Source organism: Terrapene carolina, unplaced genomic scaffold (assembly GCF_002925995.2).
Source record: "Terrapene carolina triunguis isolate 2854851 unplaced genomic scaffold, T_m_triunguis-2.0 Scaffold211, whole genome shotgun sequence".
NCBI classification, from domain to species: domain Eukaryota; kingdom Metazoa; phylum Chordata; order Testudines; family Emydidae; genus Terrapene; species Terrapene triunguis.
The window spans coordinates 35,336,778-35,350,236 of NW_020664562.1; the positions used below are offsets into that span (position 1 = coordinate 35,336,778).

The 13,459-nt window shown below is 42.9% G+C and overlaps 1 protein-coding gene across 1 annotated transcript in view; it reads right to left on the bottom strand.

Annotated features, from left to right (window-relative positions):
• The window catches only part of LOC113407383 (cystathionine gamma-lyase-like), a 72,045-nt gene that overhangs the window by 8,120 nt on the left and 50,466 nt on the right, over positions 1-13,459 (bottom strand). The window contains exons 9-12 of the mRNA XM_026655816.2: positions 12,074-12,151; positions 8,429-8,581; positions 8,044-8,165; positions 5,967-6,019 (exon numbers count right to left, since the gene is read on the bottom strand). Coding sequence (XP_026511601.1) covers positions 5,967-6,019; positions 8,044-8,165; positions 8,429-8,581; positions 12,074-12,151 — 406 coding nt within the window. The remainder of the gene's footprint in view (positions 1-5,966; positions 6,020-8,043; positions 8,166-8,428; positions 8,582-12,073; positions 12,152-13,459) is intronic.

Here is a 13,459-nt window from a genome sequence, read left to right on the forward strand (position 1 = left end):
TATTTACAGAGTGATATCTCCCATTTGATTTCAGTGGGCAGAAGAAGACAATGGTATACACATCATGCAGAGAATGGCCAATTTTTCCTTTGTATTCTCCTCACCCCAAGCTGACAGACAATATTAAATTCATTTTCACTACTGGCTGCAGTGGCTATGGTATTAGCAGAGAAGCACAGATCTTGAAAGAGTCAACCATTTTATCTTCAAAGTCTTCAGATAAGCCCAGAATGATCTAGTGTCAGGTAATGAAGTATTGTTTCAAACCCTATGTTAAAATACACAAAGTTTACTGGTTTCAGAGTGGTAGCCGAGTTAGTCTGTATGAGCAAAAACAAAGAGGAGTCCTTGTGGCACCTTAGAGACAAACACATTTATTTGGGCATAAGCTGTGGGTGGGTGGGTGGAGATTAGAGAGAGAGAGAGATACACACTGCTTACTGTATTTTTCACTCCATGCATCTGATGAAGTGGGTTTTAGCCCCCGAAAGCTTATGCCCAAATAAATGTTAGTCTCTAAGATGCCACAAGGACTCCTCTTTGTTTTTACAAAGTTTACTGGGTATGAAAAACAGGTGCATGTAGTTTTGTGTGCCAAGTATGCCCTCTTGTGTAAGGAGTTAGAATAGCAGACTTCTTTTACACTAGCAAAACTGAAGAATAAGTACAGTAGAACCTTAAAGAAAAGAACACCAGCGTTATGCACTAACCTGTCAACTGGACACCATGTGAAACTGGAAGTAACCAATCAGGCAGCAGCAGAGGCCCACCCCCCCAAAAAAATCCAACCAAGTACTGTGCCTGTATTGCATCTTAAAGGTAGGTACATCTGGGCTGTCTGTCCCCACACACTTACAGCTAGGAAGTGAAGATACTGGGGCTGCCAGCCCAAGACTGCCAGAGCCAGCAGAGCAGGAGCAGTGCCAGGGTCTGTGCTGCTTTCACCTCCTCTCCTCTGGCCAGAAGGTGGGGGATGTACTGTTTTTACCTCCCCACCTCCAGACCGAAGGGGGACAAGCTTGCAAGGAAGCTGCTAGCCCTGAGGAGGGAGCTCAGATCCTACTGGAGCATGGCCTGGACTGTCAGCTGCTGGAGCCTAAACTACACTTTGTTCAGAATTACAAACATTTCAGAGTTATGGACAACTTCCATTCCCAAGGTGTCTGTAACCCTGAGGTTTTACTGTACGTAGTGTAGATTTAGTGACTCCGTTGTCCATACTTTCATTCGTGGCTGAGACTCCCACTTTGAAGAAGGCAGGCCAAAGAACAATACTGTGCTGCAAAAAAGCCAATGATTATACTGTGGAAGAAACTGAAAGATATTCCTTGATTTACAGTGACTGATGGGGTAGTTCTTCAGTTTCAGTTGATCTAAATGCTACTAACATAACCTCACCTTAAGCCAATGACACAATATAGTATTTTTGAGGGACGAATTTTATCTGCTTTTGCTTCACTTGCATTTTACTAATCCTGCTAGTTTCTATAGTTAAGGATAAGAGAGGCAAAGATTAAATACGCTCTGGGTGAGATTCTAAGAGGCACAGCACAGAACTTGCAGCCCAGTTGCTCTAGGGGAGACAAAGGTGAGACTTTGTGCCCTCCCAAGCCCTTGAGGCCTGTGTAAGTTACACCAGCTTTCCAGGACTGCCTTGGGGGGGTCACAGCGCCACCCAGAATCTCCACAGTGCTGTGCACTGCAGCTCATTATGCCTTGTAGTTCATGTATGTGGTATTTTGAACTGATGGTGTTATCTGCTGTATGCAGATATTGTGAATCATAGTTTTGTCAGGCAATGTATCCAGAAAGGGGAGGCGTGGTTCTTGATCGTCACATCTTTCTGCAAATACTTTAAAGACAATGCAGAGCAGTTTGCTTTCAAGCCCTGGCTCAGCCCGCCACTTGCTGGGCCTGCCAGACCAGTTCCAGCGGGAGGGACTCAGCCCCTTGGAGAGGGAAGGGGTCAAGCAATCTCAAAAGTGTTTAAACACATAGATACTCCTTTGAAGGGATTTGACAGTTAAGGGGGAGGAGGACCCAGACATTATTGGGGAGCTAATTGACCCCTGGGCTCCAGAGGTCAGGGTAAGACAGGGCTATCTAAACCTTTAGGTAAGATAGATATGCACATAGATGACTTTTTAAAACGAACAGTCTCTCTCATATCCTATGCTGCATTCCTACTGTTAAGATTAAATAATACTTTGTTTTATGGAGGCTGTGTGGGGTCACTATATTCACCACTGATCACATCTCATGAAGGGAAGAACAGCAGGTAGCCAAAACCCAGTTGGATCTACTGATCAGTCATGTTTGGTATCTAGGGCACTGTAGCCTAGCACCCAGTCTGAGAGTGGAAGAATCAGGGAATTCCACCACAAGGAGGTTAAAGACTTGAGACCTAAGATATGGAGGGGGTGAACTAAAGAGTCCAGAAAAGGGGACAAACATAAAGCTTGCTCTGAACTGTGACACTCCCCTCCTGCTCCATGCCCCACCCTGCCACCTACAGCAGGACTTAGGAGGGGATGCTTAGAAGTAGGAGTGCAAGTAGGGCAGTACCCTCCAGTACCCTGTACCTGCAAGAGATTTCTAGTAGGTTGCAGTGGCGGGGTGGGGGAGGGTGCAAGGCTGCACTCTGCTCCTTTTGGGCTAGGGAGGGCATTCATTCTTAGGGCTTTAACAGCACAATCCATATGCTAACAAACTTAAACAAAGGCTTTGTTTAAGTTTATTAGCATATGTAGTGCTGTTTTATGTTGGTCATGAGTCCTCAGGAGGGGGGATGGAAGGTATTTAAATAAAAGTGTTTTTGGTTCTTTTTCTCCCCATTGGTCTGAATTATCCATGACGTTCATACTGTATCATATCAAGTCCAAATCATTAGAGGAATGCCTCTGCTTGCACTGACCAGAGGATGTTTAGAGTCTGATGTCAGCCCAGTTCTGCAGCCTGACAGGAATCAGTGGTGTTGTCCCAGTGTAATTAAACATAGAATTCTGCTTTGCAGCCAAATGAGTCTAACGTGCATTTTGTTAACTGGAACTGGAGCAGCAAAATAAAAAAAACCAAGGGCCTCATTTTCCAGCTTTGTGGGTGAGAGAACTATAAGAGAAGATTATAATGCTGGACACTGATGGCCTTAAACCAGCTGCCTCAGGAATCTGCCAAGAACTTTGCTGAAAATATGTTCCTCATCTTAGCAATGGTGCTAAGACTTATCACACATCTGCCCACCTTTATTCGAATGAAGCTCCTTCTGATCTGACAGCTCAGGCATGGTCACTTTCATTCAGAACAATTTACAAACTTGGAACCTAATCCTGTAAATCCTTAATCATTTGATCAGTCCCATTGAAGACAATGGGACTATTTGCATAACTATGGACCATTTTTGTGGCAAGAGTTTCAGGAGTCCGTTCCTATAAAGGAAGTTGAATCCCCCCCATTTGAAATACGTTTGGGTACAATAGCATAATGCAGTTTAGGATACATTCTACTTAAAATTTGTCTTTTAATAAATCATACATATGCTGAAATGGCTCCTCACCCAAATCCCATATAAACAGACTGAATACTACCTATTTGGGGGGGGGGGGAAGTGAGGAGTTAAGCATGTTCATATATACAAAACACCCATTTCAGCACTGCACTGGAAAATATAGTTGAACTTAAACTTTCTTCAAATTCCATAGAAAATTAACAGCCCCAATTGTTTTCTGTGTTAATCAGTGTGTACCTGAAAAAATTAAATGCCTTCTAAGAGAAAAGAATCAGTCCACACTTACTTAAAAAAAAAAAAAAAAAATCCTTCCAACAGGGTTTCAGAAGAGTGCTACAAGACACATACATAACCTCATGAGCAAAGGATGGAGAGGATAATGTGGGAGGATATGACGAGCAATAAATAAAAAAATTTGCAAACCTAAAAACCTGTGTTATGCTTTAAACCACCTCATCACATAACTTTTTAATGTCCATAAACCTGGTAACTGCAAAGGAACACTGAAGCCCATTAACCTGAATGTGTGCCAGTATGCCGTCACTGACTAGGCTCAAAGGCTCATTCACAGCTGAACAGCTAAAAATTAACCTTGCCCTTTTAGGCTAAACAGTCATATCACTGGCTCCATCTCTGTTGTTACATAACAGAGAACAAAAGTCCAGTGGGGCATGGTGCTGGCACAGAGGGTCTCAGGTATGTGATGTGATTTTTCAGAATCTCATGTAGTCATGTACATGAAATAGCTGGTACTTATGATTATGCTATTTCTATGCATGTATATTCATCTTGGTATCTGAAGTTATGAATATTAGCTATGTTTACTACATGTTTGCTCCTGTGGTAATGCCCACAAGTTATTTAGCCAGCACATGAAGGGACAGGTCAAATTGAACGGCTCATTAAGGAACACTTAGCTCACTATGAACCCTGGAATACGCCTGTCTACACTTACTGGATTTTTCCTGTGAACATTCTAACTACAATATGGGTTGGCGTGATGGACATGTAACTTGCCCATGTGACTCCACATACCATCTTTCACAGTGAGAATAGATTTCCCTTCACTTGGCAGAAGCTAAAAGGCCCTGGAAACATCTCCATTTTGCTTCTTTCCTGCTCCAGCCTCTGGACAATGAACATATCCTAATGGGAGCGTTCTAACCAAGGGACTGAGGGGACTTCAAGGTAATCTGGAGCCTTGATATTCCTTGATCCTTTGCAGGTGGACTTATGAGTTGGATATGGTACAGAGACTGTTCTAGCCTCATTGATTGCTGATTTCTCCCTTGCCTTGCAATGGATAAAGATCAGATGTCTGCTGACTTTCTCACATGAGTCAGCAGCCTTTGATACCTGTGGTATAAGCAACATAGCTCTTGCTTGAGTGGTTTTGTTCTTTCCTCTCCAAATGTCAAAGCCTGTTCCCATTGAACTCAATAGCCTTTTGATTTCAACGGAACAGGATTTGGCCCCAAGAGATCAGAGAATGTGATTTTGATCAATTGCTTATCTGTCCAGAGATATTTCTCATGCATGTTCTGCCAGGCTGATTTTGATTGCCCCTCCTGTATGTCATGCTGAGGAAAATAATAAAACAATTTGGGCTGTAGTTCTATCAAGATGCACATGGCACAAACAGTTCTATGCCTCTTTTCCATCAAACCCAGATGGCGCAGCATCTTTGCTTTCTTAGTGCCTGGCGGAGAGCAATACTTAGATAAAGGCAAGCTGGCAGAAGCTTAGTTTGGACATAAGGGAGGCACTGATAGTGTGTTAAAGGAAAGTGGGGCGATTATCCTTCTTTCATTTAAAAAGTTTTCAATTTGGGGTGCTACTGGATCCTCAATGACACCTGGAAGTACATGTAGGTGGCACCAGGGGCCTAAAGCATCATTTTACAACTGCATTTGTTTAACACATGGAGGGCCATGTGGGGAGGTCATGTCGTTCATCCCCCCCGCCGCCCTTGCGTCCCTCCTATGAGTGAAGTACCGGCAAGAAATGATTTCTACTTGCACCACTGCTCAGACGGCAGCCTTATGGCCATCCTCCACAATGCCTAAAATAGGGGAATTCTCCATCAGCCAGAACCATGGCTTTTAGGGCTACTTTATGCTATTGTGACCCTTTTACCTGGCATTTTATGGGACTGGAGTGGAGGTAAAGAAATCATGGGAAGGTCTTGGTGACAGCATACTGTACCATTCAAAGCAAGAGTCTTCCATTGTTTAAATTTCTAAAATAAGATCACATCACTGCTCATTTCTTGACCAGCCATAAAATGCTCACATGATATAAAAATTAGCTCTATGGTGCTTGGCCACAAAGTGAAACATTCCAATTTTAAACACTACACAGTTTCAAGATGACCACAAAATCCAAATGGAAGCTTTTCTTCCACAGTATGTGCAATTTAAGGATTGTTTCATCTTAAATCTCTACTGGAAGACTGACTTACGGATGTTCTGCTAGGCTTTCATATCCTCCCAGACTCTCAGCCAGCGCGAAAAGCTATAGCAGGAAATACAAAAGTTCACTTTGAAAAACTGCTTGTTTATTTATTTGAAACAAAGGCAAGAGGATTTAAAATAGCTACATTGTAGAGGAAAAGGCAATTATGTCTTATAATTTACTTAATTTTGAAGTAGAATTTGCTGAACTAGAAAACCACAAAAAACTTTCATACCATGGAAAAAATACTGGATGCAATAAGAAAAAACAATTGGTATGTAGTTTACTAGCAAAATGTTACTGGGTCTGAAAACATCAGCCTTAACTTGACTAAAGAAGAGAAGGAAGAGAAAGTAAGCAACTCAAGGAAGAAATTTTTGTCAGGGCTAACCAGGGTGCACCCCTGAGCTTTGTGTATAGTCAGAGTGGGGATGGGGTGAATCTCTCTGAAAAAAAATAAGAGCAGAACTAAAAAACTTTAAATTGAAATTACTCCTTCCTCTCTCTTTACCATATCCCTCTCCTGTCCTAACTATTAATTCTTCAGGTTTCATTCACCCCTACACTTTCTGGGCCCAATCAAGGGCAGAACTGATGGAACACTGTTTCAGAGGTATTTTACTTGTGTTTGCAGCCTTACTAGAAGCAGAAAGGTCACGAGATTCTTTTCTCACAAGATTACTCATATGATGTTGCAAACCCAGAAATTTGGAGGAGAATCCAAACTTAACAGAATTCAATTGCTGATCCTTTGAGAAATGCCCACCACCCATTAAAGGTCTTCACTAATCACTGATCTTTAATCATGGATATGTTCTCGCACTAGATGACAAAATGCTCTCTACATACTCTGCTGCATTCAGAAATATACACTAGATGTGTGTCTGCTGAGGATGCAGCAGCTGCTGTCAGGATCAGCATGCCTGCTATTGTTCCTCTTGCCTCTTCTGCATTCAGGAGTAATCCACTCCTTGTATACCCAGACAGTCTATTTTAGAAAACACCTCTTTCCTTAAGCATCAGCCCAACAATTGATTAGCCAGGACACTGAGGGGCTGGAGGTGAAAACACTCAGAGGGAGGTGAATCCTTGATTCTGGAATTTGCTTCTCCCTATTAAACAAACAGAGGCAGAGATGGCTGACCTTCCAGAGAAGGATGAAAGACTCATTTTTGTACTCAAACCTTTGTTTGTGGGATGTTATTTGATTATGTGAAATTTCAGTTGTGATTTTATTTGGGGAGTGAGGGCTAGTGGTGATGGGATGGTATGGGAGGAAGAGAAATCCTTAATTTGACTGTCAATATAGCTACTACTTGGTTCTGTTTTAAAAAATTTACCAAAATGTGTCCAGAGAACAATAGCCATGAACAAGTTCAATGATGAAGTTTAAGAAAAAGGGAGCTAAACAATGCTTTAAAGCTCATGTTACGAGAACACCTGTCAGGTGATCTGCCAGAAAGAGGCAGCCCTTCCTTTTGGAATATGGATCATGAAGAAGTCTCAAAAGGCATTTTCTATTGTCAAGTATTTTAAAATGTTCTAGCAGTGTTACATCAGAAACATCTTTTCTGCTTTCAAATTGCATTAACAGTTGTCAGAAGATATGCAAATACACCTCTACCCCGATAGAACGCTGTCCTCGGGAGCCAAAAGATCTTACCGCGTTATATCGAACTTGCTTTGATCCACCAGAGTGCGCAGCCCCCCTTCCTCCCCCCCCGGAGCGCTGCTTTACCGTGTTATATCCAAATTTGTGTTTTATCGGGTCACGTTATATCGGGGTAGAGGTGTACTTTTAGTAGCAACACATGGTTTAAACTAGCTATATAAGCCCCAGCTATGATTGTAAACACTTCAAATGGGCGGATACTTCCTTTTCTTCCTTCACATTACTGTGCCATCTCATAATTATCCATTATTTAGATTGTGGTACTACCCAAATAGATTAGAAGCTTCCCAAACACATAGGAAGACAGTCCTTGCTTTGAAGATAACCACTTCCTCTTTCACTCAGAATCCTAACAGAGTCACAATCAGGTTCTCTTACAGAATTAGTTTACATTCATTTGAAGGGAAATTACCTTTAAATTCTTGAGAAAGATTTCAGAATGTTCAAGATTTCCTTTAATGTAAAAGGTGACCATCCCAGGACAGCCAGTGGCCTGACGCTTCATTAGCTCATGCTGAGGATGCGAGGGCAGTCCTGAAATTAATCACATTCTGAATAAAACAGCTTATACAGTCTGTTAAAATTGCATCAGAGAAGAGCAAGCCACACTAAGGCACATAAAAAGCAACCTTCAAGTGTTAAGCAGCATAGAATCAACTGCAAGATAAATGCCTATGCCGGAGTAAAACTTACAAATCAAATTCAATGGATGTATCAGCAACACCTAGGAATGCAGCATCCTATACCAAACAGAGACAGAACCAAAATATCTTCTCTTCAGAAATCCTGCAACTTACCAGGATAAATGACTTTTTCTACCCGGGGATTTGATTCAAGGTACTGAGCAACAGCCAGTGCATTGTAGAAATGCTGCTTCATCCGGATCTGCAGTGTCTTTAAACCCCGATTGCAAAGGTAACAGTCAAAAGGAGATGGAACTGCTCCAAGGGCTATAAAATAGCACAATATTACAAATATATAAAAAACCTCTTCTGCCTTATTGAATAAGGTCTTACTTTCCAAACTGATCCCTGATGTTAACAGATGCAATTCCCATTTATTTCTATGGGAACTTTGCCTGTTTATACCAGGGTGTAATTTGGCCCTATATCTGGAAACTCAAACATAGTACTTTGAGACCACACTAAAAATATTCTAACTTTAAAACAAGATAAGGGAGAGAGAGAAAAATACATGTGTTTGTATTTCCTCCTCCCCTCCCCCCAAAATATATGAGAATCAGGCAGGAGCTAACACACTGAAGACTCAGGGATGAATCTTATCAGACATACGGCACTCCCTCAGATTACTTTTAGATTTACTTTGTATTCGCCCTGCCTCATGTGTTCTTTATTCAATGGATAAAAATGAATTTGTAAAAATACACAGATGACAGAAAAAATGCAGCTGCCAAAACATAAAAGATTCCCAGTTTATCATACAAAAATCACGTGTGCGCGCTGAGTGATATGGTCTAAAGGAAAACAAATAAAAAAATGGATACCAGCTACATAAAATAGTTTATTAATTATATGCCTCCTTATATACATGTAAGGAGATATTTTGCAGGGTATTAAGGGGGAGAAAACAAATATTTAAATAAGTTTAGAAAGGTACTGTCCTGACAGCCCTGCAGCCAAAAGTCCTCTGTTTATCCACAGAACAGATACTGCTTCAATCCTGATCTGAAAGGACTACCTCCAACAGATGAGGGCAGTTATTAATGGTTTGTAGCACAGTGGGGCTAGAGGTTCAATTCTGTTGGAACTGTACAAACATACAGTAAGAGATAGTTCCTGCCTGACAAAGATTGCTATCTAGGACCCTGATCCTGCAAAGGACATACAGTAACTCCTCACTTAACGTTGTGGTTATGTTCCTGAAAAATGTAACTTTAAGTGAAACAATATTAAGCGAATCCAATTTCCCCATAAGAATTAATGTAAATGGGGGTGGGGTAGGTTCCAGAGCAGCTTCCCCTACTCTGCAAGCACCTTCAGCCCGCCCATTCCACTCCTTCCCTCAAGGCCCCACCCTTGACCCGCCTCTTCTCCCCCACACCTCCTCCCCCTTTACTTCACTCGCTGCATCCTGGCTCCTCCCCCCCCTTCTAAACGCCGCAAGCCAGCTGATTGCCGTGTAGGGGAGGGAGGGGGGAGGCATGCCGAGTCCTCGCTTCTCCCCCCTCCCTTCTGCCCGGGGCAATCAGCTGGCTTGTTGCATTTGGGAGGCAGGGGGAGCCTACGCGCCGAGTCCTCGCTCCTCCCCCCTCCCTTCTGCCCGGGGCAATCAGCTGGCTTGCCGCGTTCGGGAGGCAGGGGAGGGAGGGGGAGCCTGCGCGCCGAGTCCTCGCTCCTCCCCCCTCCCTCCTGCCTCCAAAATGCCACAAGCCAGCTGATTGCCGCGGGCAGGAGGCGGGGGAGGAGGGGGAAGGCGCTGATCCGCAGAGTCTGCCGGCGGGCAGGAGGCGCTGAGGGAGAGGGGGCCATAGGGAGGCTGCCAGCTGTGGAGAAAGCAGACAGCCAAACAACGTAAGAATGGAGCATTGCACAACTTTAAATGACTATGTTCCCTAATTGATCAGCAACGTAACAACGAAACAACGTTAAGCGGGACGACTTTAAGTGAGGAGTTACTGTACAATGCCTATTTTTATATGCGGAGTACTCCCATTGACGTCAGTGGGACTACTCACAGAGCCTAAAAATTAAGCATGTATGCAAGTCTTTCCAGGATCCGAGTCTCATTTAAGGCGTTTCTATATTCAGTCCTTGGTCACTGCTGAATTGGTCCCCATTAAAAAGGTAATTATGATGGGTCAAAAAAAAAAAAAAAAAAAAAAAAACAAACCACAAACACCTTTGTGTGACAGACTAACAATATCCTGGACAAACCTTATGGAATTAAGATAAATTTTAAAGTAAGCTAAACCTTATTGAATTGGGGTTAATACTATTAGGGTCCATTGTATTAAATATGTAATTGTGTGTGTGTTGTTATGGAACTGCATGTACCTTTTCTAGTCGGAGGGGGTTGCCACTCCCCTGGCAAGGTGCACATATACTAGTTCAAAAGACAAGAGACCAACAGACAAAGAAAGGATTTTTGGATAAATAGCCTGCTTTCAGATTGGCTCAAGGCCTTCTTTCTGATCTAGCAAATGGACAGGGGCCCTAATCCTTAGGGAAGAATTGGAAAGACTTGGCCTACTGAGGCACCATTAAACTAGGTGTCTGTTCTGAGCTGAAGCTGTGATTAAATTGAAACCACAAGAAACCCCTTGGGTGGAGTATTGAACATCCCGTATTAGGTTGGGATGATCACTGATAAGCTTAGTAGCATGCGTTTTTATTGGTTTTAATATGTTTTGTCTGTAGTGCTTTTACCTTAAAAATAAAAAAGGCTACGCAGAAAGAGCTATGTCATAACTTATGACTCTTATCAGTCTCTGTAGAGAAAGCAAGCAAGTGGGCAAGGACAGCCTCTGCTAGGGATAACACAGTGAAGGCAGGAAACAGTGCAGCCTGGAAATACCCCAGTAAGAAGTGGGTGAGACATGGGGGTCTACACAAGAAAGGCAATGGCTAGGGAGTTGGAAGCCTGAGGGTAGGTGCCCTTGCTGGATCACAGAGGGGGAATACAGGTGCAATTGCCCTGAGCTGTGACACCTGGCAATAAACTGACACTATCAACTCATTTCACATAGGCCAATAGACGACTTGCGATGAATTTAAACACATGAGGTGAAGTCCTGGCCCCATTGAACTCAATGGAAATTTTGTCATTGATTTCAATGGAGGATCTCACCCATGGTCTAAGGAACAGAGGCTTGTATAAAAGCCTTTACTAATCCCCTGGGCCACCCAGGCCCTCATAATTAAAAGGACAATTAACCACTTTCTTTGTTTCCTGTTTTTCTGTTCTGACACTTGAAAATAATAAGAAGAAAATCTTTCCATGTATAAGCAGTGCAAATAGTGATAAACATATTAAACAGTGCTTTTCATCAGCAGATTTCAAAGCACTTTACGAAGGTCAGTATTATTTATCCCCATTTTACTGCTTGGGAAACTGAGGCACAGAGCAGCAACATGACTTGTTCAAGTCTACCTAGGAGGCTGCTGGCAGTAGGGTGATCAGATGTCCCGATTTTTGGGTCTTTTTCTTATATAGACTCCTATTACCCTCCATCCCTGTCCCGATTTTTCACATTTGCTCTCTGGTCACCCTAGGTGGCAGAGACAGGAATAGAACCCAGATCTCCTGAGTGCCAATCCAGTGCTATGGACACTAGGCCACAGTCCATCCCATTTAAACTCTTGGGTCATATTTGTAGCCTAGATACATGGATTTCAGATGTAAATATACCACATGCTTTCTGTTGTGTACAGGCATACCTAGATCCAATAAGTTTTAAAGAATTTCCTGTGTTGGCTACTTACCATTTTGTAAGAATTTGAGCCTTTCATAGAGATCATCACAATTTACTGAAACCAATCCCATTACAACGTCACTGTGCCCTGAAGATAAAAGAAGAGCATTAAATTGTTAACTTGTTTGTAGTCAGGACGCTTTCAATATATAAAGGGTTGGGGGGTTGTTTTCTTGGTCCTGCTACTACATACTTCCTTTTCTGTTTTTGCAGTTTAAGACATCAGATATTTCTCCTCACTGCTGCCATCATCTATGCACTGACATACACAGCCTTTCCTACCCAGTACTCCATACAGTTTCGGAACCCCGACGTGGCCCTCAGGCCAAAAAGATTGCCCACCCTTGGTTTATAGAGTGTTGTAACCCTGTATGTACTTGAGTGACAGTCTGTCGGGTCTTGTAAGGAAGTACAGAGCTATTCTTCTGACTCATCCTGGAAATCAGATCATTAGCTCCATTCAGGAATATAAAGGACTCTTTGTTGTACTACTGATTGATCTCTTTATCTCAGAGAAGCCCTTGAAATTGCCAGAGTACACTCTCCTCAGTGAAACAAACCATCTCCCACATCCAGTAATGCCCCCTGGTAGCTGAGGGGTTGTCTACCAGCTTTGTATCAGCTACTGCAGCCCCAGCCAGCAATCCATCTGAGAATCACTGACTGATGCACTCACTTTACTGAGCTGCCTGCAGTTGCTGGCTGGGGAGTGGCCCAGCCAGAGTGAGGGTAGGGGGACACTGTTGGGGGACATAGTGGGTGTGTGGGTCAGTGATGCATAGCTGGCGATCCAGGTGAGGACCTGCAGAGCGGGAGAAGAGGATTTGTAAATGAGGGGTGGGGATTTAGAAGGGGATATCCATGATCTAAAGGGATACACTGGCTGAGGGAGCTGTCAGAGCTAAGAGCTATCAAGGAAGACAGTCAGAGTTCACACCATCTATTGTGAAAGTGTTTCCCACCTAAAGTAGCACCCAGTTTATTAAGCTTCCACTGACTATTTACCCCTACACATTTCAGGAGGTAACGCCAGTCACTTGTGGCCTTCCACTCAGCATTTTTGCACGTGGACATAAGGTGCTTTTCAAACAGTTGAGGGTCATTACAACCAATGGCTCTCCATAACACAGACAAGAGAGAAAGGCAGAAGGTCCTGGAGGGAGAAATGCTAGTCAACTTGCTCAAGAAAGAGCTTAGGTTTGAAAGTACAGTCCTGTTTTAGGGATTTGTTATTTTAAATTAAATAAAGGCAAATCAGTTGGGCAATATCTGTTGTGTGTATGCTGTGGTCAGGAACTGGGTAGAAATACCATCCATTTATACGTTTCCTCAGAGCAAGGATTTCTGAGGGCTCTTTAGACAGATACGGAGAACAACGCATGAAGCAGCAATAGAA